Source organism: Pseudogymnoascus verrucosus, assembly GCF_001662655.1.
Source record: "Pseudogymnoascus verrucosus strain UAMH 10579 unplaced genomic scaffold scaffold_3, whole genome shotgun sequence".
NCBI classification, from domain to species: domain Eukaryota; kingdom Fungi; phylum Ascomycota; class Leotiomycetes; order Thelebolales; family Thelebolaceae; genus Pseudogymnoascus; species Pseudogymnoascus verrucosus.
In genome coordinates, this window is record NW_017263654.1 from 743,430 (window position 1) to 767,924 (window position 24,495).

A 24,495-nucleotide genomic window follows, 5' to 3' on the forward strand; every position below is an offset into this window, starting at 1 on the left:
GTTATCCCTAGGTTTATTATAACAAAATTGAAAGGAAATTAAGGCTCTTTCATTGTATTTATTAGCCGTTCTCATACAAAATAACACAAATTCCGCTTCGGATGCTCAGCCATTTCAGTCCCTGGACTCTTCCTTGATAACCTTCTTCTCCGCTTCTTCATCCTGCCCCTTGATCTGAACTCCATTTATCACTTCTTCCTTGATACCGTTAGTCTCAGTTTCCTCCTCCTTCTTCTCAACTGTTTCCAACACCTCCTCCTTAGCCACCTCTTCCTTGATACCATTCACCTCCTTCTTCTCCACCTTCCCCTCCTTCTTCCCCTCCTTCTTCCCCTCCTTCTTCCCCTCCTTCTTCCCCTCCTTCTTCCCCCCCTTCTTCTCCTCCTCCATCCTCTCCTTCTTCCCTTCCTTCTTCCCCTCCTCCTCTTCCCCCTCCTCCTCCCCCTCAAACTCAACATTCAACCTCTCCCTCTCCTCCCTCTTCCTCCTCTCCCTCCCCACCCTAACCTTCACCCCATCCGCCGCCGCACACAACCCCTCCAACCCAACCTCACACTCCCCACACCTCCTCCTCCCCCTCTCACTCATACAAATCGTCTGCCCGAACCCAACCAGCAACCAATTAATCTCCGCCCACTTCTCCCTCGGCACCCACCCCTCCAGCCTCACCCTCGTCTCCTCCGGCCCCTTCGTGCCCCCTCTCCCATGCCACCCCCACAGATTCGTAATCCGATGCACATGCACATCAACCCCTATCCCCTCCACCCGTCCCCACGCAGCCGAGAGACACAAATACGCCATCTTCGGTCCCACCCCCGGCAACGCCATCAACCCCTCCGCCGTGTCCGGAATATCCCCCCCATGCTCATCCCGCAGTATCTCCGCAGCTCCCTTAATATACCGCGTCTTATTATTATGGAACCCCACCGCCCAGATCAACTCATTCAGTCTCTCCGCAGGCACAGCGAGTATATTCTCCAAATTCAACCCCGGACTTCCCCCCGGTGTCGCAGAGGGCAGCTCATTGTAAAGCTTCTGCATCACAACGTAATTCGTCGTATCCTTCGTCTGACTCGACATCATCAGCGACACCAGCGTCTGGAACCGCTGGTCCCGCGGCGAGGCATCAGGTTGCGCGAGGGTATGGCACCCCATCGTGTCCACCGCTGCATCGGCCGCTACCCCACCTTCAGTCCGCATCTTCATAACGAGATCGTAGATGCGTTCCCAGTTCTCGGGACCTACCGCGGAGCCAGCGGTGGGCGGAGGGGAGCGCTTAATCCGCTTCACAGGCTGCCTCCTTGCATTCCTCACCGGCGGGGTGACCGCGCGACTCGACGGCGCAGACGATAACTCCGAGTCCGACGCATCTTCTTGCTTCCCTCTCCACGCCGCCTTATTACCCGCATCGTCCTCTTTCTTCACACCCCCACTTCCCGCAGCCGTAGCCACACCGGCCCGTTTCCTTTTCCCTTCCCCACCGGCTGGGATCGCATCCTCGATATCCCCTCCCCCTCCTATCGACGTGCCCGTAGCAGACCCGGCATTGAGTGAGAACTGCGCGAGTGCGGAGCGCGTGAGGCGCGTGCTTCGGGGGGGGTGTGCCGCGGAGGTGGTGGCGTTGAGGGCACGGGTGGTGTCTTGGGAGATGCGGGAGGTGCGCATTGTATGTTTGTAAGGGGTGTCGTGTGTGTATCGGTTTGTGTATAGCAGCCTCTCCAGGGCGCGCCTTCGGTGGTGTAGAGAATGTGGATGTCGAGGGCGAGGTGGTGAAGTTGGTGGCGGCTGCTGTGGTGGATGCCGCAGCACGCGCTGAGGTATGTGTGAGATCGGTATATTCTCAACTCCAATCCGATTATCCCGTACACAAAACCCAGACTTTTCCCTGCGTAACCCTCCTTCCCTTACTTCTCCCTGGTGCTGTTGTTAGCTTGCTTGCAGGTTTGTTGCTGCTTCCCTTTGCTCCTGGTGCCTGGCGAGATACAGCACACCGCCTTACCGTATCTGGTTGGGCGATCTCGCTAATCGTTTAGAGGTTTAGGGGTGCAGGGTCGGCTGCCTTTGTTTCCCCGGATTCTTGGTAATGGGAGGGATAGGAAGGGTTGATGGGGGTAGGGGTCAAATGTTTGTATGTTTGTCATTTTTGTGGCAAGGGGTCGAAATAGGGTTGAAAGGCTGAAGGGACTTGGTGAAGGGATTTATTTACTTTGTTTAGGAGGCTAAATAGTAGGTGTATGGAAGATGTAATGTGAGATTGAGATTTGAGTATGGCTATTATTGACATGCGTATGTATGTGTATGAGTTGTTGCGAAATATATTATAATCGACCAGAATCCTGTGAGCCGTATGTTATCTAGAGGGCATCTTAAGCTAATGTGGCTATTGTATAAACATGAGGTACAATATATTTAAGTGGCGTCCCAGATTTCAACAAACTAAGCCGCCGCCATGCCTCTGACCCCTAAATGTGGAAAGAACGGTTACCAAGCAAAGCCTCTGTCGTTGCTTCCTCAATAAGTTTTAACCTCTAATTAGGGAAAGAACAATTACCAAGCAAAGCCTCAGTCGTAGCTTCCTCATATGTTTCAACTTCTAGATAGGGAAAGAACGATTACCAACCAAAAGCCAGTCGTAGCTTCCTCATAAGTTTTAACTTCTAAATAGGGAAAGAACAATTATCAAGCATGCAGCAGTCGCAGCTTCCTCAGAGCTTTCACGTTCGAGATATAGAAGGAATGATTGCTACTATTGCGCCCTCAGTCCAAGGCAGACCTACTTCTTCTTCAAGTTCGTCCACCTCTCCTTCAACGCATGCGCCGCCGCCTTTGGCCTCCTATCCCTCGTAAACACACCCTTCTTATTCCCATCCACGCGTCCCGTCCCAATAGTCGTCTGAAAGTCCGCGAAGTTCCACACATGCTCCCCAGCCATCGCCTTAATCGAGTCAAACACCTTATGATACATCCCGAGCATCGCCACCTGGTACTCCTCGCTCCACGGCAACCCGAGGACGGTGTGCAGCCCCGACACAGTGTCGGCGCCGTACTCGGTCATCACGATCGGCTTGTCGAACTTCTTGACCCATCCCTGCAACTCGGTAGTGAGCACGACCTCGGCCTCGGCAAGGTCGCCGGTCTCGGTGTACCACCCGTAGTACCGGTTGAGGCAGAGGACGTCGAAGAGGTCGGAGATCTTGTCCGTGAGGTAGGTCGCGAAGCCCACGTTAGCAAAAGTGATAGGTCTGCTTGAGTCGAGCGAGCGAGCGAGCGCAGCCAGGGGCTCGAAGTAGGCCCTCGCGCCCTTGTCGTCGGACGCGGGCTCGTTGGCGATGGACCACATGACGACGCTGGCGTGGTTCTTGTCTCTGTGGATGAGCTCGCGGATGGCCTGCGCGTGCGCGGCTTGGGTCTTGTTGTTAATGAGGTCCGGGCCAAAGGTCACGCTGCCCGGGGTGCCCAAACCGAAGTTAAGTCCCACGGCGGGGGTTTCGTCAATGACCACGATGCCGCGGCGGTCAGCGTACTCCATCATCTCCTCGGTGTAGGGGTAGTGGGAGGTGCGGAAGGAGTTAGCGCCGATCCAGTTCAGAAGCTGGAAGTCGTGGACCATGTAGGCTTGATCGTGGCCTTTGCCGCGGACGTTGGTGTCCTCGTGCTTGCCGAAGCCAGTGAAGTAGAAGGGCTTGCCGTTGATGAGGAATTGGGTGTTCTTCACCACGATGGTGCGGATGCCGGTCGCGAGGTTGTAGGTGTCCAGGGTCTTCTTGGAAGAGTCAACGATGCTGGCGCGGAAGTTGTAGAGGTATGCTGCTCCGGGTTGCCAGAGCTTCACCGAGGGGATATTGATGGTTCCGGTAGCCCCTGAGCCTTCGGCAACGGTCTTCCCGCTCTCGTCGATGACAGCGATTTGGACCTTTCCAGTTGTCCCCTTAGCAACGGTGATGTTGTAGTTGATCATGCCGGTGTTTCCCTTATAATCCGTGACAACAGTGATGTCCTGGATATGCTGCTTAGGCACAGAGTACAGCCAGACCGAGCGAGCCAAGCCCGCATAGTTGTAAAAGTCATGATAGTACTTCTGCGTTCTCTTTCCCGTCAACGCGCTTGTCAGCACCTTTCCAGGCGGAAGAGTCTCAAACGTGAGAATGTTGTTGACCGCGATGGTGAGACGGAACTGCTGGCCCGCAGTCACAAGATCGGTCACATCAGCCTCGAATGGAGTGTAACCGCCCACATGATGAGCGACGAGACGGTCATTGACATAGATCTGGCCTTCGTGGGTAGCGGATTCGGCGCGCACAAAGTACTGCTCTCCTGACCAGCCCTTGGGGACAATCACATCCCGCTGGTAGTAGACCCATCCGACATGGTCGTGGATCGCGCGGTCGACAAAGATGTCGTTGTAGGAAGCTGGGACCGGGCATTCGAGGTCGGTGACCAATGGTCCAGTCCAAGGCTGGGCGGTGCTGTTGGGGCTGGTTGCAACGGAGAATTTCCACAGTCCATCTAGGTTGACAAGATCTCTGGACAGCGAACGCTGTGGCTTGAGCATGGGGAGGGCGTTAAGAACGACATCTCTGCTGGCGATCTGATTGTCATTTGTTGGAACCGCTAACGAAGACGGGATGATAGCCAGGAGCGAGAGCCTAGCGAGGAGTTTCATGATGCCTATATTGTTCTTTCCGACGAGATGCTTGTGTGAGGCTGTTCAATAATCATCTTAGAAATGAGAAACTATGGAATACATATACTCACCCAATCCAACATCGGCAATTGACTTCCACAGCCATCGATAACTAGTATTCTTGCACCTCTTAGGCAGAAACAAACAAACCATCTATCTCCAGCATCGGCAATTGACTCCCACACCCATCGATACCTAGTATTCTTGCGCCTCCTACCCAGAAACAAACAAACCATCCCCCCAACGTCCTAGCCTCTCCAAATCTAAACCTATCAAATGACGCTCCCTTTGCGGGGGAGGGCAGGGGAGGGCCTTTGCAAGGATACCACTTCGCGGGGAAGCGTCCCACGACAGAGGTCAGCTCTCACCCTCACCAGCTCCAAAAACGCGGGGAAAGCTGTCAGTAAACACCCACATTCCGCTCCTTGCGGTGAAAGATCCTCGCCATGTCGTCAACAACCCTCCCAGACGCCAAAACTGCGGGGGAGTTAGTACCAAAAGCCGATCCTAGCAGGTTCGGGCCCTGGGCCATACCGTAAACTCAATTGTCACAAGACGCCAAGATTACGGGGAAGAGCTGTCAATAGCCGCCGAAAGTCCCCCCCCCCCTCCCCCCGCCCCCCAACTTTGCGGGGAAAGAGGCACAGAATTGGAAGTTGGATTTATTAGCAAGGTCGGCTCTCACCCTCACAACAGACGCCAATATTGCGGAGAGAGAGCAGCAGCCGCCTGTCAATAGACACCCAGATTCCCCTCTTTGCGGGGGGGCAGGGTCGTTAACTCTCACAGTCTGTCTCCAAAAGGGCGGGGGAGCCGTCAATGGGACACCAAATTCCGATCCTCCTCGCAGACGCCAAGAATACGGGGGGGGCTGTCAATAGCCATCAAAAGCCGCACCATGCCATGCCAGGGACGGCCTGGGCGTATCGTCAACCTGCCGCCAAGACTGCCGCCAAGAACGCGGGGAGGCTGCCAATATTCACCGACCTCCCCCGAGTTTGCGGGGAAGGTCCTCGATGGGGTATATTACCAGAGTCGACACTCACCCTCGAATACAGGGAGCTATCCTGTCAATCATCCCCCATGGGGGAATCGCCAAGACACTCGGCAGTTCTCCAATGGCATTGTGCACATCTTTAAGAGTTAAAAAAAAACCCCAAGCCGGGTCGGGGGACGGAATCCGGGGAAGCTTGTGCTTGATTGACCCCCCTCTCGGATGCCAAGACAGCGGAAAGACGATAGTAGCTTACCTCCCTCCAACGGGCAAATCCTACACCAATCGGAAGGTTTGTGGACGTTGTTTACAGAGCCGATGAAAAGCCGAGGAACGGGTGGTAATATAATTTCTTCCAAGGCATGTATAACATAGCTTGGGATCATCTATCCTCTTCTTCTACTTGCAGGACTGGCGGTCGGTGGCAGGGCAGGGCAGTGGTAGGTTCCTCTTCAACGACTAAGAAAACGGCAGCTGGGCTGTCGAGAGAAACTACTGCGTCGCTACGCATAGTAGCGACGCAGTAGTTTCTCTCGACAGCCCAGCTGCCGTCTCGAAACTTTGATCATTGGAAATCGAGGATTGGTATCATTAAGCTATGGAATTATGTCTTTTAATCATCTCTGCATCCCCATCATCGCGCCCATATACACTTCCCAGCACCGTATCGGCACATGAGACTCGCGCCCCTTCATCCATCATACACATCATCCCACGTCCACATTAAACCCCTTTCCTTTCCCTCCCCCTTCCAGATCTCACAACCCCACGAGTTGTTTATCTCCTCTGGTACCAACGTCTCCTGGCGGGCCTGCCTGGTCCATCAACAAAACCCGGCTCGGCCTTCCTTACTCCCCCGCGCTTCTTCTCCCTGCGTCCCGAGCAGCACGTAAGCAGCACCAACACCGTTCCAAGGAAGAGCACCACAAACGCGGCAAGCAGCGTCCAGATCCCCACCTCAAAGCTAGCATGGCTATTCCCATCATCATTGACCTTCTTCTTGACGATTCCCCAGGCGACAAAATCCGTAATCAGCACGACGAGAGTAATCAACCACGCCACGGAGGAGATGAGCGCGGCGCATAGGGAGCCGAAGATGGAAGCACCCAGCGAGGCGAGGAAGGCGAGGAAGGCAAGACCGCATGCGACGGGGTGCAAGACCATGACGCGGGTGAGGGCGTCGGCGGTGTTCTTGGATGCCGAGCCGTAGTCGCCCGCGCCGAGGGTGTCGAGGAGGGGGACGGGGGAGTAGCCGATGCGGGCGTTTGTGCAGGTGTTTCCGGCGTCACTAGGAGGGAGGTTAGTTGTTTGCACGTGCTTTTGGTGGTGGGTGGGAGGTGTGGATCGGGGGGAGATTGCAGAGGTGATAGAAGGTGTGAAGAGATTTTGAGAAAAGGGATGAGAAACGTACCTTAGGATGCAGTACCCGAAGGTACCAAAGTTGACGGTGTCACCATTCTGGAGGTCGACGCGCAGGATGGCGAGGTTCTTGATGACGGGGGCGGTGATGGTGGTGATGATGAGGAGGACGCAGGCTGCGAGGAGCAGGAACGAGCCCAGATGGTGGAAGAATCCGAGGACCATGTTTGCGATCTTGTCTCTTTTCTTCTTCTTTTTTTATTTATCAAATTTCCCTTGCACTCAGATCGATTGGATAGACGTTTGCTATCCTCGTATATTTATGATGCGTACAATGGATGGCGAAGTTTGTTTGATTGATATACCAAACAAAAAACAATAAGAAGAAGCACAACTAAAACCAAGGGGGACCTGGACCCTTTATTCTTCTCGCCTCCCTTCCCTCCCTCCCTCCCATCCCCATCCCACAAGCGCAAGACCAGCCAGTCAGCAGAAAAAACAACAAACCAAAAACCAATAACGCCGCTACTCCCTACCGCATCGAGCGGGTGCGCCGTCCGCCAGCTGTCAGAAGTTGGCACGGCCAAGCTGGAGAGGCCTGGGATCGACGTCAAGCTATCGGCATATCAAGGATCAAGCTCGTGAACCTGTCTCACACGTCATCATACTGTGCCGGGGCCTCAGCCACAGCCACGCATCCCCTGGTCGGTAGGGGGTGGATTGGTGGATTGAATGGTGGGTTAGGTGGTGGTTGGGTGGGTGGCTGATCGGGTTCAGTTCAGCTCGCACTACAGGTGGATGGGACGAGACTGGGCTGGCCGAGTACATACAAACAGACGAATAAACAAACAAACCGACAGACAAAGCTCTCACCATTTCACAGCACAATGATGCCGTCAGATCTCAAATATTAGCATCTCACCGTCTGTGGCGTCTAATTTCACCCTCATCTCACGACCCTAACTAGCCTTCCAACTCATCCAACTTTACCTTACTTTCCTCTAACAATGGGAATCCGCCATGGGCAAATTTCACAATTCCAAGACACACACCCCTGAAATCGACCCTCCAACCGCCAGGGTCCTCGCCTCGGTAGTGGCCTCTCGCCCTTTCCCTAGCGCCATTATCGCCTCGAATAGTGGATGATGACGTATCCACACACCGCGCCAAGCTGTGGCTCAGTCGTCGCGTCCTTGATTCCGCTTGTTTATTGCTTGTGCTTGTGCTTGTGTGGGCAGCTTGTTTTTTTGTCCCACCGCACGCACCTACGTTGGGAAGCTCCACAGGCGTGGCTGGGCTGGGCTGGGCTGCCGTGGTGGTCATAACGGCTGGATGATCGATCTTGGTTGGGCAATGTGAGTGTGGTCGGCAGTGGGCAGGCAGACGTCAACTCGGACCGCGCATTTACATTACGCTAACTGTGGGCTTTTGTGTGGTGAGGGAGGGAGGGAGAGAGGATACGAGGAACGAGGGAGCTGGATTGGAGTCCAATGGGGGAAACGGGTAGTGTCTAAAATTAATCACAGGCAACGACGAACGGACGGCAATGGACGGCTCACTCGGCAGTGCGGTGTGGAATGGCTTGGGATGGGCTTGTGGGTGCCGATTTTACAAGTTTTGTAGGGGATCGATCAGGTGCCGTGGTGTGTGTGGTGTGTATTTTTAACATAGTATGGTGAGTGGTGAGTGGTGATGGACAGACGAACGGCTCGAATGGCGCAGTTCATGACGACGACGACGACAACCCTCACTGAGACACAAAACTAACTCCCTCAACTCGACATTGGGCTGCCTGCGGAGTGGGGGGGAGAGACGGGAGGAAGTCGTAGGAGGAGTTACGCGGTGATGGGCGTGGATGGTGAGTGGTGGTTTTGTGTGATTGTTCGAATCGTGGATCATTGGTGGTTTGTGCGATGTTCGATCGTGGATCGCACAGTTTTTTGTGCGATGTTTAACCCGGCTGTGTGTTGCGCGTCTTGTGTCCCGTGATGGGATGATGGGGATGGAGGGACGGAGTGGGTGAGACATGATGGCGGTGGAGTGGGAGGGAGGAGTGGGAGAGGAGGTGAGGATGGAGTTGTACTCGTGGTGTGGTGCGCAAACATGCTCTTTCTCTCTCGCGCTCTCTCTCTCTCACACACCCTCACTCTCACTCTCACTAGATCCCTCCCTATCTCTCCTTCCTTTTCCTTCCTTCGCTCTCTTTCCTCGGCTACTACACTCTTACACCCCTTAACTCCCTCCCAGTCTCTCTCACGTGCAATGCAACCGGGAAAAGGCCACACAGTTCTTCCGTCCCATCTCACTTTCGTACGCACCCACGCACCCACGCACCTACCACCCCCAACTCCCAACGCCAACCTCAACCTCGGCGTGTTTCATCCTCTCCTGTCATATCCCCTCCCTTCTCTGCCGCGCCACCAAACAAAAAAAAACATCCCAGCACCATCCCGTCCCCTAAATCCCACCCACCCGAACCCCTAAGAAAAAAAGGAGGAGCACAGCAAGACGGATATAACACCCACATCAGGCATCCGCTAGCAGACTTTTCGCCGGCTGTATACCTTGTCTTTGCAGCGACAGGGCATGGGGGGTTTTTAATAGAACGCGGTTGCATTTGTTTCATGGTATGGTATGGGTTGTTGCTTGTTCTGGTTCCTGGGATTGTGGGATAGGGATTTAGAGTAGGGGAGTAGTGCCGTGCTGTGCCATGGCGCTGTTTTCGGCTTGTTTTTTTTCCGTGCGTGTGCATTGTCTAGGATGCGAGGGAGAAAAGGGGGAAAGAGAGGAGAGAATAGGACCGTTGGGGATGAGCATAACAAGGAGTGAAGCTTCAATCGGGCCACGATCGCGGTGTTTCTTATCACCGAATCGGTCCATCTCCTTCTTCCCCAGATAAACTCGCCGCGCCTCCCGCGTTACAGCTACAGCATGTGAGTAAGTGCTGACACTGACTGACAGTTCACGCCGTTATCTATCCTCCCTCGTGGCACCCCCGACTCAGTCCCCCTTTGCAGTGCAGTAGCTGCGTGGCAGGGTATGCACTCCTGCAGCAAGCACCCCTATCCAGGAATCAACCCCATCTGCTACCCCCTATCTCCCCATCCTTTCCATCCCTTCCGTATTGTACTGACCTCCACCTCCTATCAATCCCTCCACCACCTCCCATCCGTACCATACCATACCATACCTCCACCTCCCATCTCCCCCCGCGGCGGGCGGCACAAACAACCTCCCCTCCTGAAACAACCGAGCCGATCCCGCCGCTGCCGGAATTTCTCGCCTCTCTTCTAGTTTACCAGCACCACCACATGCATGGTTGAGAATGGAAGCTCATCCATCCGCCGTTCACACAAGGTAATGATTTTCACGAGTAAGATACCGCGGTAGATGGACACTGTACTTCTACAAGAAGTTACCATGATCCCCACTCCACGCCTCGCACCGCACCGCATGCGTACTGTACTGTACTGTACGTGCCGAGGGCCGTTTGTCCACGCTGCTTCCACGCGGGCGACACCACCAGCATGCAATCGCGCGAGCAGCCCGGCGTCGTACATACACGGATGATGCCGGCCGAGGTGGTGGTGGTGATGGTGGGTGAGTGTAGAGGGGGGCGTACATACACGAGTGCATACACCACAGCACTGTCGCACGATCGATCGAGCTCTCGAAACCAGGTCGTACAGGTACAGTAGTCTAGCACTGCGGTGTACGGGTAGCAGGTAAGTGTTGCTGCATGCGGAGAGGAGGACCCTTGTGGTATGCAGGATGATGGTCTAGGGTATGTGAGGGTGCTAGAGTCTGTCTGTAAAGTACTCTACAGCTGTAGTGCATGTGTGGAAAGTAGAGTAGAGTGCTAGAGCATGTAAAGTACTCTTCTCTGCATCTACAGTGCATTCAGTCCCCTACTCCTCTACGGGAGCCACTCCGTAATGAGCTTCAGCACCAGAGTGGGCAATCTATTCGCGGTGCGCCGTGGCGAGGGTGAGGGGCCAGGGGGGGAAGTGTAGCGACGGTCCTTAATTTTACTTTCTGCTCAAAAGCGTGCAGGGCGCACGCGGGTGGGGATGGATGGCAGTCTGATATCGGGCATGGGCTTAGTGGATTATACTGTACCTCTCTCTTTGCGCTGCAAACTGTACTTTTGCAAGAGAGTTGGTGCAAGCGTCGGTCGGTGTTCTTCGGTGAAGTGCAGAAGTGGATTCGCCGGCTTTGGTGTATGTGCGCACGCACGAACACCAACACCACGCTTTCGGATAACGCCAATGCCGCCGGCGCGAACCCTTTGTACGCTCGCGGCCAAGCGGGAGTGCCAAGCATGCGCTGGTGAGGAGGTAGAGGAAGGTCTGTAACACGCCGACTGTCACTAAGGGAGGGGACGTGCGGTGTCTGTTTTCGATTGTGGCATCTCCCATCTCCCATGTCTATATGTCTGTATGTCCGGTATGTAGGGTGTAGGGTATATAGACTAAGGGAGGGGACGTGCGGTGTCTGTTTTCGATTGTGGCATCTCCCATCTCCCATGTCTATATGTCTGTATGTCCGGTATGTAGGGTGTAGGGTATATAGATTATGTCGAGTACATCTCCTCCCCACCTGTATCCTTCGAGATCAGAAGTACCCATCAAAGGCGGCCATCAAGCAAGCAAGCAAGCAAGCAAGCAAGCAAGCAAGCAAGCAAGCAAGCACCGCCAAGCACGCCAAGAAAAGCCCCCCTTCTCAACAACGGTGGGGCGTCATTCACCCATTCTGCGCATGTACGGCAAAGGGAAAAGGGAGGTTCATGATTGGCTGCAAGGGGGATGATGGATGAAGGCGGCGAGCGAGAGAGAAGATGGGAGATGAAAGATGAGGGGCCAAGAGGGAGGGGGTCCGTGTGTCCTCGCAGCGTGGTGGCCGGGGAGCTAGACCTGCGAACGGACTAGTGGGGTGTGGGTAGCGTGAGTAGCTTGCTCACCCGCCGTCCCCGGCAGGCGTGCCATGAGGTTGTGGTGCCATGGGGGGGGGGGTACGGGGATGGTACTTGGGGGGAAGGTTGAGGTGGTTGTGCTGTGTGTGGTGGGTGTGGTGTGAAGGTGTGTGGATGTGTGTGGGGTGTTGGTAGTTTGGTAGGAGGTGTGGTTGGTTTGGTGGAAAGGTGTGGGTAGTTTTAGTAGTAGTTGTGTAAGAATAGCTGTGTGGTGGGAGAAGGTAATGGTAATGGCAGTAACGGGATGTACCCCCTTTGTACCTGTAGCTTGTGGCAGTGGTGGTTAGAAGGTTAGAGGGGCTTTGGACGGGTGGGCTAGACTGGAAGCGGACGAGGAGGAGGGTAGGTAGACATGGGGCCGGGATGACGGAGGTAGCTTTTGTAATGCTTTGTATGCTTTGTATGCTTTGTCACTTTCTTCATTAGACGGAATTGGCACTTTTTTGCTGCGTTTTTTTCTTCAAGGGGTGGTGGCGCATTGGGGAGTACTTGACTGTATAGCGAAGAGTGTATGGGAGTGGATGTACTTGCTATGCTTGCTTACTCACTTTAATCTACCATGTATGCGGGCATTTCACACTCCGCATCATCGCTGTTGAGTTGATCATCGGAGTTGAGTGTATAGAGTAGTGTAGAGTTACTACGGTTTTGTTGTTTTTGTACTGAGTCTGTACGACTACTACTACTAACTGCACTACTACTGTACCTACTACTACTACCACTTACCACTGCAAACTACCTCTACCACCTCTACCACTACTACCACTACCTCTACCGACTACCAATAATAATCTTTACCTCTACTACTCCCACTGCCACTACCTCCACTACTAACGTACAACTCCACTACTAAAAACTTACTGTACTACCGACTACACACTACTACCGACACACTTCCATTTCACTACTCCAACTATCCACTCCACTTATCCACGACTATCCACGACTATCCTCAACTATCCTCGAACTATCCCACCCAGTGCCGATCAATGGTCTTTGACACTGTTCTAAACAATCTAATTAACTACTAACCCTACCTCTACTCTACTACCTTCCTCCTCCACTTTCTCTACTTCCTCTCTGTCCCACTACCTACCTACCTAATCTACTACCTCCTCTATTTCCGAACGGAAGCAGCAGCAGTAACAAAGTACCACAACCCACAACTACCTACTATCCTATCCCATCCCCCTACCCTACACCTGCCTCGACCAAACTACCACCACCTGCCGCGACGACCTGGTCCGTGTCGAGGCCTACTTTGCCCTTCCTGTCCTGTCTTGTCCCGTCTCGTCCGACTCTCCTCTCCTCCTCCACCATCACCACCACCACCGAAACACCCGCCCTCGTCATCCCTCCTCCTATGTCCTGTCCCACACATCACCAACCACTTCCCAATTAGCTCCCCGCCCGCGCTGACACGAACCGCGAAACCACCACGACCACCAACCGGAAACAAGGAAACAAGGAAACAACCCTTCTCACAAACTCCCAGACAACCCCCCTCAAGCAAGATGTGCTTCGGCGGCGGAGGTGGCGGCGCCGTGGACCAGGAGGGTCTGGCAAAGAACCGCGAGATCGAGAAGACTATCAAGGCTGATCAGAAGAAGGCCGCGAGGGAGGTCAAGCTGCTGCTACTAGGTGAGCAATTCTCCCCGTTCCTAGTTGCCAATTGGCAATTCCCAGCCCCCAATCTCCAATTCACACAAACCGACTCCCTCCCTCCTTTATCCTCTCATAGTTGCCGCGGCTAACAATGGCGTGCGATCCCCAGGTGCCGGAGAGAGCGGCAAGTCCACTGTGCTAAAACAGATGCGCCTTATCTACTCCCAAGGCTTCTCTAAGAGCGAAAAGGAGGAATGGCGCGCCATCATATTCAACAACATCCTCACGGCCTTCCGCGTCATAATCGACGCCATGGAGGAACTCGAGATCCCGTTCGAAGACCAATTCAATAGCGTACGTCCTTCTGTCCTTCTCCGTCATTTCCCACCTCCCGGCGCCGTGGTTACGGGTTTCGGTTGGGGCGTTGGTGCGTGCGTGTGTATGGGCTAACGTGTGTGATTGCTGCAGAAATATATCACACTCATCCTCGTCGATCATGATTTGGGACCGAAGGACCCGTTACCGACGGAATACAAGACGCCGTTTAAGGGGTTGTGGTCCGATGCAGGGGTGCAGAAGGCGATTGAGAAGGGGAACGAATACGCTTTACACGATAACTTGAACTAGTGCGTACACCTTATAACCCCCTTACATTAACACTCCGCAAGAGTCAATGCTAACATATATCCCCCTCCCGCAGCTTCTTCGAGGACGTCGACCGCCTATTCGCGCGCGACTACGTGCCCACAGACCAGGATGTGCTGCGCTCGCGCCTGCGCACAACGGGTATCACTGAGACGGTCTTTGATCTCGGGAACCTGACATACCGCATGTTCGACGTTGGAGGACAGCGCTCTGAGCGCAAGAAGTGGATCCATTGCTTTGAGAATGTTAACTGTCTGCTCTTCCTCGTCGCCATTAGCGGTTACGATCAGTGTCTTGTTGAAGACAAGGATGGCGTATGTCTCCGCCTTTTTTGGCCCCAACACACGCACCGAAGCAGGCCCCGCTAACCTCTTTTCTTAGAACCAAATGCAAGAAGCCCTCATGCTCTGGGAATCGATCGCCAACTCGCAATGGTTCACGCGCTCGGCACTGATCCTCTTCCTCAACAAGATGGATCTCTTCAAGTCCAAGATCAAGGACAACCCGATCACCAAGCACGGCTTCCCCGACTTCGTCGGCGACGCCAGCGACTCGAAGGCCACCTCGAAGTACTTCCTCGACAAGTTCAAGGCGCTCAACCGCAACCCGCAAAAGGAGGTCTACGGCCACTTCACCAACGCTACCGACACGAACCTGCTCAAGATCACCATGGATTCCGTCCAGGACATGATCATCCAGCGCAACCTCAACCAGCTCGTGCTGTGAGCCGCCCCACTCCCGCGCCTGAGCGAGACGGCAATGGCAGCGCCCCGGCTATTTTGCGTAGGGACTGTCGCACGCGCGCGCAGGCCGTCTCGTTGCGGTGTTGTGCTGTGTAGTGTCCTTCGCTGACCTGTCACAAGAGCTAGATGAGAGGCGGATCCGCCCTGAACGAACGACCTTTGAAACGACCCTTTAAACGAAACAATCACCGTCCTGATACCGACACCGACATCGACATCGATACTGAACCGCGAACACACCGCAAAACGCACGTCTGAATCTTGTTTTTTATCACATCCTCCCATAGCACGTGCGAAATTCGATTTTTTTTTCTGTACACTACCGACACCTTCCGACGGACACTGGCGCGGCACCGAAGCTGGTTTATTTTTATTCTCGATCGCTGGGGTTCTCATGGTTCTCATATTTCCTCCCATCACGCACGCTTACGCGCACACGCACACGCAAATACCTCTATCTCCGATTCGGCGGCAGCGGCGCACTCCTTATATCTTATCCCCGCCACCGGGTACCAACCGATGCCGACCTCGACTTCGAATCTTCTATCATTTTTTATATTTATTTCCTTGTGTCTTGGATTAGAGGGGCATCTTCTCATTCACTACTACTCTTTCTTGTTGTTTAAAATCTCTTCTTTGGCTGGCTTCTTGTTATTTTTTTTTTCTTGAGCTTTTGGATCTTTTTTATTTTGCGAATGGGGCGGGCGGGCTTCCTGTGTTTTTTGTTTTGAGTGGACAGACAGACAGACATACCCCATGAATGGTTCTTTCTTTTGGGAATGGGTATTTTTGTGGTGGGAGGGAAAAGTAACTTTTGGAGGATTGGCGGGGGGGATGCGGAGGGATGGATGGATGGACCGTCGCAGTTCGCGCCTCTATAGTTGCGTGCGTTTGAGACGAGGGGATTTATTGGATTTGGGTTGTTGATGGGATGGAAATGCATGAGCTGTCGTGTGAGGAGGGGAAGGGGATGGTTTGAAGATGAGGGAAAAGAGGGGGATAGGAGAGGGAAATGGGAAGGGGGGGAGAAGGGAGGGGAAAGAGGTGTGTTGTGTGTTGTGTGTAGACTTGGATTGGATTGGATTTATTGATAACGAAGATCACGACGGCATTACCCACTCACTTGCTCATCCTTTTGCATCTCGTGAAATCTGTATATATAATCTGCGCGCGCGCGTATTTACTCAGTCCCCTATCCCTTCCTCTAAGAGCAAAACCAACCTCACTCACTCCTCTCCCTTCCGCCCCGTCAACATCTCGCCCTATCCACCATCGCCTCTTCCTCCCTCCCTCCCTCCCTCCCTCCCTCCCTCCCTCCCTCCCGATCCCACACCACACCTCGCCTCCTCGCCTCACCTCTCCGATCCCGCACCGCGCCGCGCCGCGAGGGGGCCACCCACCCTCGAGCACGGACCGAAGTAGACATAGGTGCACAGACCGACCGACCCGGCCGTAACGCACGTCCCGCCCTCTACTTAGGACTATACAGTAGATTACAGTAGCACGGTCGATGCTCGGCCCGGATGATGTTGTTTATTTGGGGTGGACCTTGCGAGAGTCTGCACGCCTAGCGGCGGGGTCTTGGCGTGGTGGTGGGATGGGATGGGATGGGGGGGAGAGAGGCGCGCGCTACGCTGGTGGGTTTGGTGGTCGTGCTAGAGTTGAGTGTTGTGGGGAGGTTGGGGAGAGGTTGGGGGGTTGGTTTGAGGACGGTTGATGATGACGATGTGCTTGATCTAGGAGGGAGATGGGACGAGGTAGGGGAGGGATGGAGGGAGATGCGAGGGGGTGTGCGTGGCTAGACGAACATATAGACGGCTGTCTGGCTGGTGGATTTGAGGTTACGGATTGCGGATTGCGGATTGCGCGGCTGGATAAAATATCGATAGATGGGATGAGAGTGTACCCGGATATGAGATACCCACGTCTTCTTGATACGAGATATACCCTCCTAGATAGCATCAATCTCAGAATCAGCAACCCCCCCAGCGCACGCACAGACAGCCCTCTCTCTCTCACATGCCTCCCCCTCCCCTCCTCACCCCCTACCCTGCCCTGCCCTCCTCCTCTCGTCTTGCCCCTCCTCGCCCTCATCCAACTTTCTCATACCCGAGATTAGAACCTCAACACAACCGACGCACGATACCCGTGCACGCCCGCCCGCCGCCGGCCTTTCAAGGCGCGATCAAACAAGCCAAACAAGCCCACCTGCAGTACGAAGGGAAGGGAAGGCCCGCATGGACTGCGGCCGCGGGGGAGAGGGGGGGTTTGGGGTTAGGGTAGTCTTGGGATCTGCGCTGTTGCTGGTGTTGCAGTTAGTTAGTTCTACTTCGTATAGCGTGATGAGATAGATGGGTGCACGATGAGGCTAGGTCGGCGCGATGATCAAACGCGCGCCGATATGGAGATTTCGATGGCGCGTCTTCGTCCCATAATGAAACGAACTGAGCGAGTGCATCGGCCGCCAGCCCGAAAGACGCCGAGGGAGATCGGGGCGTGGCCGTGCGGCCGCTTGTAGGGTGTCAGGGGGGGAACCCTGGGGTGGTCTGTATAGCGCTGGTTATAGTGGTGGACTAGGTATGTGTGTACTGTACTGTGCGTATGTGGACATCTGCGCAGGGGACAGGGGGGAGGAGGTATACGAGGGGGTCGTGGTGTTCATATTTGACGGCTTGCGAGGTAGGGCCGGCTGGAGGGGGGTGTTGGATGTAGAGTGCTGTGCTTGTTATTGTCCCGAGCATGGACGTTGTCTTTGATGGCTTGTGAGTATGGCATTGTATCCGGTGGGGACTTGAGGGAGCTCACGGCGAGGGATGGCGGCTGTGCTGTGCTGGATGTGCTGAATAGCCTGTTCGGTCGTCATTTCCGGTTGCGGGCGTGGCGGCAGAGGGGGTTTAGCCGCGGGTGTCAGTTTGACTGGTTGTTTCTTTTCTGAGGTGGTGGGGTTTCCGTTCCAGGAGGGGGCTAGGTCTTGTCTTCGCTTTGATGATTGCTGCTGCTGACATGAGAGTTTCAGGAGACTGAGATGGGATAGAAGATGCATATTGAGATTGAGCCTGTGATATAACCTATTATCAGGGTTCTCTCCCCCCGAGTTAGGACAGCAGACTCATGTTTCAAGGTTCTCAAGTATGCCCGATTGCACACTCGATGCAGCTAAGGGTACATTAAATTGCTACCTAAACAATCCCATCTACCCGGGTAGTACACTACACTCACTCACACTCAAGCACTCCCCTTGCTAACATCAGGATACACATCCCACCTCCTCTGCGTCGACACAGGTATATTCCGCCTCACCTCCTCCATCGGCTCCGGGTTCAACTCAGCAATCACAATCTCCTGTCCCTCCCCGGCCTCACCCAACACCTTCGCCCACGGATCAATAATCATACTATGTCCCCACGCATGATACCCCGCGGTCATATCCCTCGCCGGACTACACAACCCGACAAACACCTGGTTGTCCACCGCGCGAGCACGTCCGAGTAACTCCCAGTGCAGCGCACCGGTGGTCAGGTTGAACGCACCGGGGTAGATGAGCGCGAATGCTCCCTTCCGAGCTGCGACCATGGCTAGCTCAGGGAAGCGCACGTCATAGCAGATAGCCACCCCCACGCGGCCGTACTCGGGGAAATCGATAATCGTCGTCTGAGACCCCGCGGTGAGAACCTCGGACTCCTTGAATGTGATCTTACCAGGGATATCGATGTCGAAGAGATGCACCTTGCGGTGGGTGTCGAGCAGGGCGCCAGAGGGCGAGAAGACAAGACTGGTGTTATAGTATTTGTTCGGTGCCCCAGCCGTAGCGGACGTGTTCTCCGCGTCAGCTTCGGGGATCGAACCACCGATCAGGTAGGCATTTGCCTCCTTAGCCATAGCGGAGAGAGCATGGAAGGATGGGGATTGCTCGGCTGTGGGCGGGGAGGGGAGCAGCGTCTCCGCGTAACTGGGGAAATGCTGCGTGCCGTAGGGCGAGTTGAAGCACTCGGGGAGGACGATGATTTTGGCTCCCTTGGAGGCAGCGGCGAGGACTTGTGTGCGCGCGTTGGCGAGGTTGACGGCTTTGTCGGAGCCTGTGGAGGTTGTGTTAGTATTTGGCACTGATGGGGGAAGCGGGGGATGCATACCGCTTGCGAGCTGCACGAGGGCAAGCTTGACGGGTTGCTTCAGGACTGTAGACATGGTGGATAGGCTTTTTTGATATGCTCTGTTGTGAGATGGTTGAAAGGTCGAGGTTAATGGGTATGATTGTAATGTTCTTATAACACGATTCACTAATTGGCGCATTGAGAGTTGGGAAGTTGGTGAGAAATGGGGTTTGATTGATGTTGGGGATGCGTTACCCCGCGGCGACAGGGATGATGACAGCAGAATTGGGGTTTCGGCTCGGAACGGGTCTATCGTTCCGCCTCCTGTAGCCTTGCAAGTGTAAATGACCTCTCAACATTTTGTTCCAGGAGTCTTATATAACCATTTCATCAAACTTCATTCGGTGTGGATTTTATCTGGGCTTTTGATAGTTTTTGATAGTTGACAGAGTGCATCAGATGTTGGCAATTATGGTAGGTAATTATGTTGGACATGGGTCTATTTCGTCATGTATGCCGGCGGAAAACACCTTGGGAAGGAAAGAACGCAGGACTGCCTTGCTCCTTCCTTACATTCCTCGCAGTGCTATTTCATTTTGAGATGGTCGCTCCTGCCATGTTGGTCAAGTTATTTCATTTGATCCATATTAGATAAGTCCGAATTTCCTGTCGTCCACACATATTCTCTCCAAATCCTCACAATCCTTTCCCTCGTCAACAGCATCATTATTCGCATATATACTATTCGTTTCTACTCCTATAATTTCTTTTCCTAGTTGATGCATCTATCCTATACCCCATCGTTACGGCAGATGTATCATTCCTATATTCATTTTTACAGACTGTCCGATCACTCTCTTCTTCAATCCGGACAGCCAGACCATCAGATTGCCTTCATCCCTCGTGCCTGAGCGGCCATCCGGCAAGAGAACAGCCCTCCTCCAATGATATGCTGGGTATCCTGATTGTTGCAATCACAATCGTATTTTTGGGCAGAGTTTACGTCAGGTTCGTTCGAAAATTATCCAGGACTCTGCCGTACAATCCAACCTTTCGCTATTACTGGAGACACTGAGCCCTCTCAAGTTTAGATGTCAGATACTCCGAGTTATCAGGGCAAGGCCTTGGGAACACGTCTTCTCAGAGGTCAGGGCTCACGGAGGCTGCCAACCAGACGACATCGAGGAGCCGATGGCGTTGAAAGCTTCTATTCATCAAGCCCTCGGAGGCCAGCTAAAATTGGCAATGCGACAACGACTGAGGCTGCTGCCGATAATACCGCTGCCAATGACGCCGCAAATAGCCATCCAGTTGGGGATCTAAGCCAGCATGATCGGACGATCGAACCTCCAAATTTGGAAATTACAGACAAGTCCCTAGGAAACTCCCTCTCGCGCAAAAGCGAAGAACTGGCGGATTCGAATCCCAGCTTGGCCGGGCATTCCCACCAACGAGAGGAGTCTGATTTCCATGCCTCCAAGGATGTTGAACGGGAAACCTCATCGGTAATTGTGGCGCGCAATTTGGACCAGCAAAGTGACGAGAAATTCTCATATCAGCCGGAGGTATCAAACACAGTCGATGATGCAAACTCTGAGGGTCCAAATAACTTGGATGGGAGTGAAACCGCCACGATTGGAGCCGACTCTGTCCCTAGCCGCAGACAATATGAAAGACCGTGGTCTCGTACACGTCGTGAGACCGGTAGCCACAGATTTGGATACATCTCGCCATCTATAGTTGAACGGATATCGGCACATGATGAACCGGTGAGCCCTACCAACTTGAATGTACTTGCAAGACTGGGCCTGGCTTCTTCTGTGACCCAGCCATCCTCGGCACCAATGGCGGAAGTGGAGGCTGGGAGAACTTCAAGTCTGCCAATACTGTCGGAGCCAGCAGAACCATCCCCGTTCAGTTCATACTTCTCGCAAGAGGCCGCCGCCCGTCGAAATCGCCAAACCTTACGGAGAAAGCCGCCGATGCATAGAGGGGATCTTTCAGCTCGACCGGCCCCAGCAGTGTTGCCCCATATCACCATGAGCGGTCATAGCTTAAGTCGAGAGCCTGACCACATAGCACGGGTTGCACGGGACATCACCATGCCAGCTGTGGCACATGTTCGAAATTCTACCACTGATCGCGAGTTGGTTTTTGAACGCGATGTTGTCGCCCCCTATCCAGGAGGTGCTATGCTAAACACCAACCATCTACAAGATTGTCAGCTACATCCCGTTGCAACAAGCTATGATGGAATCGCTTCTATGCACAGCTATAATACTGAAACACCTGTCGAACCGTCGACATTAGAATCTATTTATGAAGATGCTTCTGATGAGCCAATATCGACAACGCCCAGGGAAGAGAAACCGGCGGACAAGGGCTATCAAAAAATTACTGCGAGCTCTTTTATAGAATCTGCGAGAAAGGCGGGCGAATACTTGCGTGGAAGCCCACGTCCACTTGAGCCATCAGTGGCATCTTCGGATCCTCAAAGTTCTACAGCCGTCAAATCAACGGGGCGTGGGCCCGAAGTGCGCCGGAGTCGAAAACAACACGCAGACAAATCTCAGGCAAGTTCCTTATCAGAGGCCGTGGCTACTAAAGCGGGTTCTTTAGAACAGCCAAATGTGTCAAAACGAGGGTGGCCGCCATATAGGAAGAGCCTACCTGTGAAATCCGCATCGTCATCGATATATAGCCAACCGGAGTCACATTCTTTGATGTCTGATATTCGCGCAGCTTTTATTCGTGGCGAGGATGATACTCATAGATATGAAAGATTAGGATACCGCCATGAGGATTCAAACAGTACATTTGAAGCAATACCTTCAAAGCAATACATGGAAGATGCAGACCAGAAAGCAACGGCTCAACTAGCACAACCTCCAGAATCCAAACCTCCCTTGAAACCAGCCAATATCAAACAACAAACTTCGCAGTATACTTCTATTTTTGCTCGTCGCTCTTCTCGGAGAGCTGGTGCAAAGGAACGCACGAAAAACGGTTCCCAGCAGAGGGCTAGGCGGAGAAAGGTGCCATCTAAATCATCGCAGCTGCAAAGATTTTCTCGCAGATTCAGACCTGGCCGTTCAAAGAATTCTTCAAAGAACACTGTTTCTGCCGAGGAATTATTAGCTTTGAAAGAAGCAACTTCAGAAGAATATGAAACGGACTCGACCGCAACTGATAAGCAATTGCCCGCCATATCTGAAAAAACGACACGGGGTCCAAAGAATTGGTTCGAAGGGATATTATTGTTTCACAAAAAGGGCACAGATCAGTCTACATCTCTATTTTCTAATCGAAAGAGCGATGTAAGGCTCAATAGAGAAGTCGCCATGTCTGGATTTATACCATATGATAAGCATGCAAGTCACAGTGGTTCTATTCGGAAGAGAGCCTCGGAGGATACGGAGAGGCTTATTATGATGATTGAAAATCTTGAGAAGCGTCTTGATGAAGCTCTCTATCCTGCCCATAAGGTTCATTATGCAGAAGATGTGCCGCAACAGCAGATAACTGGGAGAGTGGAAGCTCATACAAGACGCGCCCCAATTCGACATACTTCACGTTATATCCATCCAGATAGCTCAGAGGGTTATGGTGGAACTAAGGCAAGTGACATCAGATCCCGTTTCGAAAAGGTCTCCCATGGTAGTGATACTAACGGTGCAATGCGAGATTACTCTCTACCCGTGGCATCTAATTTACGCAGCAATAATGTCGACAATATGTCCATGAGAATGTCTGGTGCACTACCTGTTACGAGTGCTGTGCCCTTTCCTACAGAAGTGGCGACAATGATAGCGTCTCCAGAGCCAGAGCGTGGCATCATTAGTGGTCTCCTGAACGATAAAGTCGCGTTGACATCGGCAGGGGATGCAGGATCCGAGGCTTCCAGCGGGGTCCCCAAGAAGCGTATCGATGCAGATCATTACACTCCTTCTGGAGTCAGGACCCTCCGCAAGTCGCCGTACAAAGCAACTTTCGCTGCGAACATGCGTAAGAGAACCACATTCGTTCCCCGATCAAGGGAACGAGAGCTGAGCAAGGAGAGAATATTAAGATTTGTTAAGGAGCATAATGTCCCGCCTATCCAGCCTCGTCGAAGCTCTCTCGTTATGAGAGTATCACGTCACAATGATTCCCAGGGTTCTGATGGATTCCCTGCCTCTCAATATGCTGCAAGAGCTCTCAGGGTCCATACAAGCATGGACGGCGCCCATGAAGCAGATGACGAGATGGAGTCAGAAATCGAATACATCACTCCTCGTCGCAAACGAAACAGGGCCATCGTACGGCGCCACCGCGTCAGCTACGAAGAAGCCCACCATATACACTTCTTGCACGGCGAGAGGGAGAACTCGGGCCAGATATTTGAGTGGCCGCCTCATATCACCCCAACGCGAGTTCGTGGTGATCAAGGATCGCATGATAGCACTGATACGCAGCGCGTCTATGTTACGGCGAGGCCTCGCCAGTATGGGGGTGCAGGGGATATTTCTCCAGCAGATGAAAGGCTGATTACTCTGGCGGCTGGGTTTAGCGTTGCGTTCATTTATTTGATGCTCTGTGTGTATATTGTTTTTGGCCCTGACAACAGGTATGCCTTGTCAATTTGAGCGGGCTTGGTTGAGTCGATGGGAGTGCGTTGTACGGGGAATCTGGAGGTTTATTTCACTTGAAGGCCAGTAACGGTTCGTGTCATTGATACAATCAGAAGCGTCCATGTTTGGGTTTATTGAACCAGTCTCATTCTGGGGAATCTCCAGCGAGTTTGGTTGGGGTATGCGTGTGGATTTCATGAATACTATGGCTGATGCTTGAGCTGCGGCCAAGTGCAGCATACTCCATGACACGATTTGTTGGTAGCATTGAGGCAGACACAGCTGTGAGATTGCTGACCGGTTATCTGATTATGCAAAATTCTTGGTATTTCAACATCTTGTCATGGGAGGTTTTCATGGGCAGCAACCTGCGGGAATCACAGAATTAAAGGGGTCGTCTGCGTACTGGCAATGGTTAGTGGGCAAAGTGATGATGGAAGCAGCATGGCTTTGTGGCAAGTTGGCTCTGGTTGCGATTGTGAGTTTTAGTGGGAAGCGCATGAGGTTGATGCTCAGATTGTGCAAAGGCTCGAGGCGGTTTGCAGCGTTAACGGCGTTAAAGGGGCTGTCCCAGAGGATGAGAATGATCGGATGGTAGGACCGTTTGGATTGACGGGGAGGTTTCCTCGTTAGGTATGGAAGAATTCCGCTTTATTCTGAGAGTGTGGGGAGTGATAGGGTTCGGAATAGGGAGGTGTACTGTATTGTATTGTAGTTTATGTCTCATGGACGGGGCGAACGGAATCCTAAAAACATCACTCACTCGCAAACGCCAGGAAATGGAAAGGAATG

At 53.3% G+C, this 24,495-nt stretch overlaps 6 protein-coding genes across 6 annotated transcripts; 2 read left to right on the forward strand and 4 right to left on the reverse strand.

Moving 5' to 3' along the window:
* Positions 1 to 6: 6 nt before the first annotated feature.
* NTG2 (DNA N-glycosylase and apurinic/apyrimidinic (AP) lyase) lies at positions 7 to 1,997 on the reverse strand. Its single transcript, XM_018270799.2, has one exon. The coding sequence runs from the start codon at positions 1,663 to 1,665 to the stop codon at positions 115 to 117; it is 1,551 nt and encodes a 516-aa protein (XP_018134515.1). The 5' UTR covers positions 1,666 to 1,997; the 3' UTR covers positions 7 to 114.
* A 274-nt stretch (positions 1,998 to 2,271) lies between these two features.
* VE01_01275 (uncharacterized protein) lies at positions 2,272 to 6,155 on the reverse strand. The gene is made up of 2 exons (XM_018270800.2): positions 5,219 to 6,155; positions 2,272 to 5,161 (listed from the first exon to the last, which is right to left on the reverse strand). Exon 2 carries the CDS (start codon positions 4,661 to 4,663, stop codon positions 2,774 to 2,776), a length of 1,890 nt encoding a protein of 629 aa, XP_018134536.1. The 5' UTR covers positions 4,664 to 5,161; positions 5,219 to 6,155; the 3' UTR covers positions 2,272 to 2,773.
* A 75-nt stretch (positions 6,156 to 6,230) lies between these two features.
* Positions 6,231 to 7,473, reverse strand: VE01_01276 (uncharacterized protein). The gene is made up of 2 exons (XM_018270801.2): positions 7,090 to 7,473; positions 6,231 to 6,966 (listed from the first exon to the last, which is right to left on the reverse strand). The coding sequence occupies exons 1-2, from the start codon at positions 7,260 to 7,262 to the stop codon at positions 6,456 to 6,458; spliced, it is 684 nt and encodes a 227-aa protein (XP_018134538.1). The 5' UTR covers positions 7,263 to 7,473; the 3' UTR covers positions 6,231 to 6,455.
* Positions 7,474 to 13,523: 6,050 nt separating this feature from the next.
* GNA2 (G-Protein alpha subunit) lies at positions 13,524 to 14,985 on the forward strand (the record flags this gene model as incomplete). Its single annotated transcript, XM_018270802.1, has 5 exons — positions 13,524 to 13,650; positions 13,784 to 13,968; positions 14,083 to 14,240; positions 14,315 to 14,573; positions 14,641 to 14,985. 5 exons carry the CDS (start codon positions 13,524 to 13,526, stop codon positions 14,983 to 14,985), a joined length of 1,074 nt encoding a protein of 357 aa, XP_018134537.1.
* A 3,105-nt stretch (positions 14,986 to 18,090) lies between these two features.
* Positions 18,091 to 19,337, reverse strand: VE01_01278 (uncharacterized protein). The gene is made up of 2 exons (XM_018270803.2): positions 19,133 to 19,337; positions 18,091 to 19,078 (listed from the first exon to the last, which is right to left on the reverse strand). The coding sequence occupies exons 1-2, from the start codon at positions 19,290 to 19,292 to the stop codon at positions 18,228 to 18,230; spliced, it is 1,011 nt and encodes a 336-aa protein (XP_018134544.2). The 5' UTR covers positions 19,293 to 19,337; the 3' UTR covers positions 18,091 to 18,227.
* A 563-nt stretch (positions 19,338 to 19,900) lies between these two features.
* VE01_01279 (uncharacterized protein) lies at positions 19,901 to 24,464 on the forward strand. Its single transcript, XM_018270804.2, has one exon. The coding sequence runs from the start codon at positions 20,185 to 20,187 to the stop codon at positions 23,716 to 23,718; it is 3,534 nt and encodes a 1,177-aa protein (XP_018134543.1). The 5' UTR covers positions 19,901 to 20,184; the 3' UTR covers positions 23,719 to 24,464.
* The last annotated feature ends 31 nt before the right edge of the window (positions 24,465 to 24,495 follow it).

What these genes read in the sequence shown, in the direction of transcription:
- VE01_01276 (XM_018270801.2), bottom strand. Translation starts at nt 7,262, where the DNA reads ATGGTCCTCGGATTCTTCCACCATCTGGGCTCGTTCCTGCTCCTCGCA. An exon ending in TTCGGGTACTGCATCCTAAG is followed by an intron (nt 6,967 to 7,089) that starts GTACGTTTCTCA and finishes CCTCCCTCCTAG; the next exon opens with TGACGCCGGAAACACCTGCA.
- VE01_01278 (XM_018270803.2), bottom strand. Translation starts at nt 19,292, where the DNA reads ATGCGCCAATTAGTGAATCGTGTTATAAGAACATTACAATCATACCCA. An exon ending in CCTCGTGCAGCTCGCAAGCG is followed by an intron (nt 19,079 to 19,132) that starts GTATGCATCCCC and finishes CAACCTCCACAG; the next exon opens with GCTCCGACAAAGCCGTCAAC.
- VE01_01279 (XM_018270804.2), top strand. Translation starts at nt 20,185, where the DNA reads ATGTCAGATACTCCGAGTTATCAGGGCAAGGCCTTGGGAACACGTCTT.
- NTG2 (XM_018270799.2), bottom strand. Translation starts at nt 1,665, where the DNA reads ATGCGCACCTCCCGCATCTCCCAAGACACCACCCGTGCCCTCAACGCC.
- VE01_01275 (XM_018270800.2), bottom strand. Translation starts at nt 4,663, where the DNA reads ATGAAACTCCTCGCTAGGCTCTCGCTCCTGGCTATCATCCCGTCTTCG.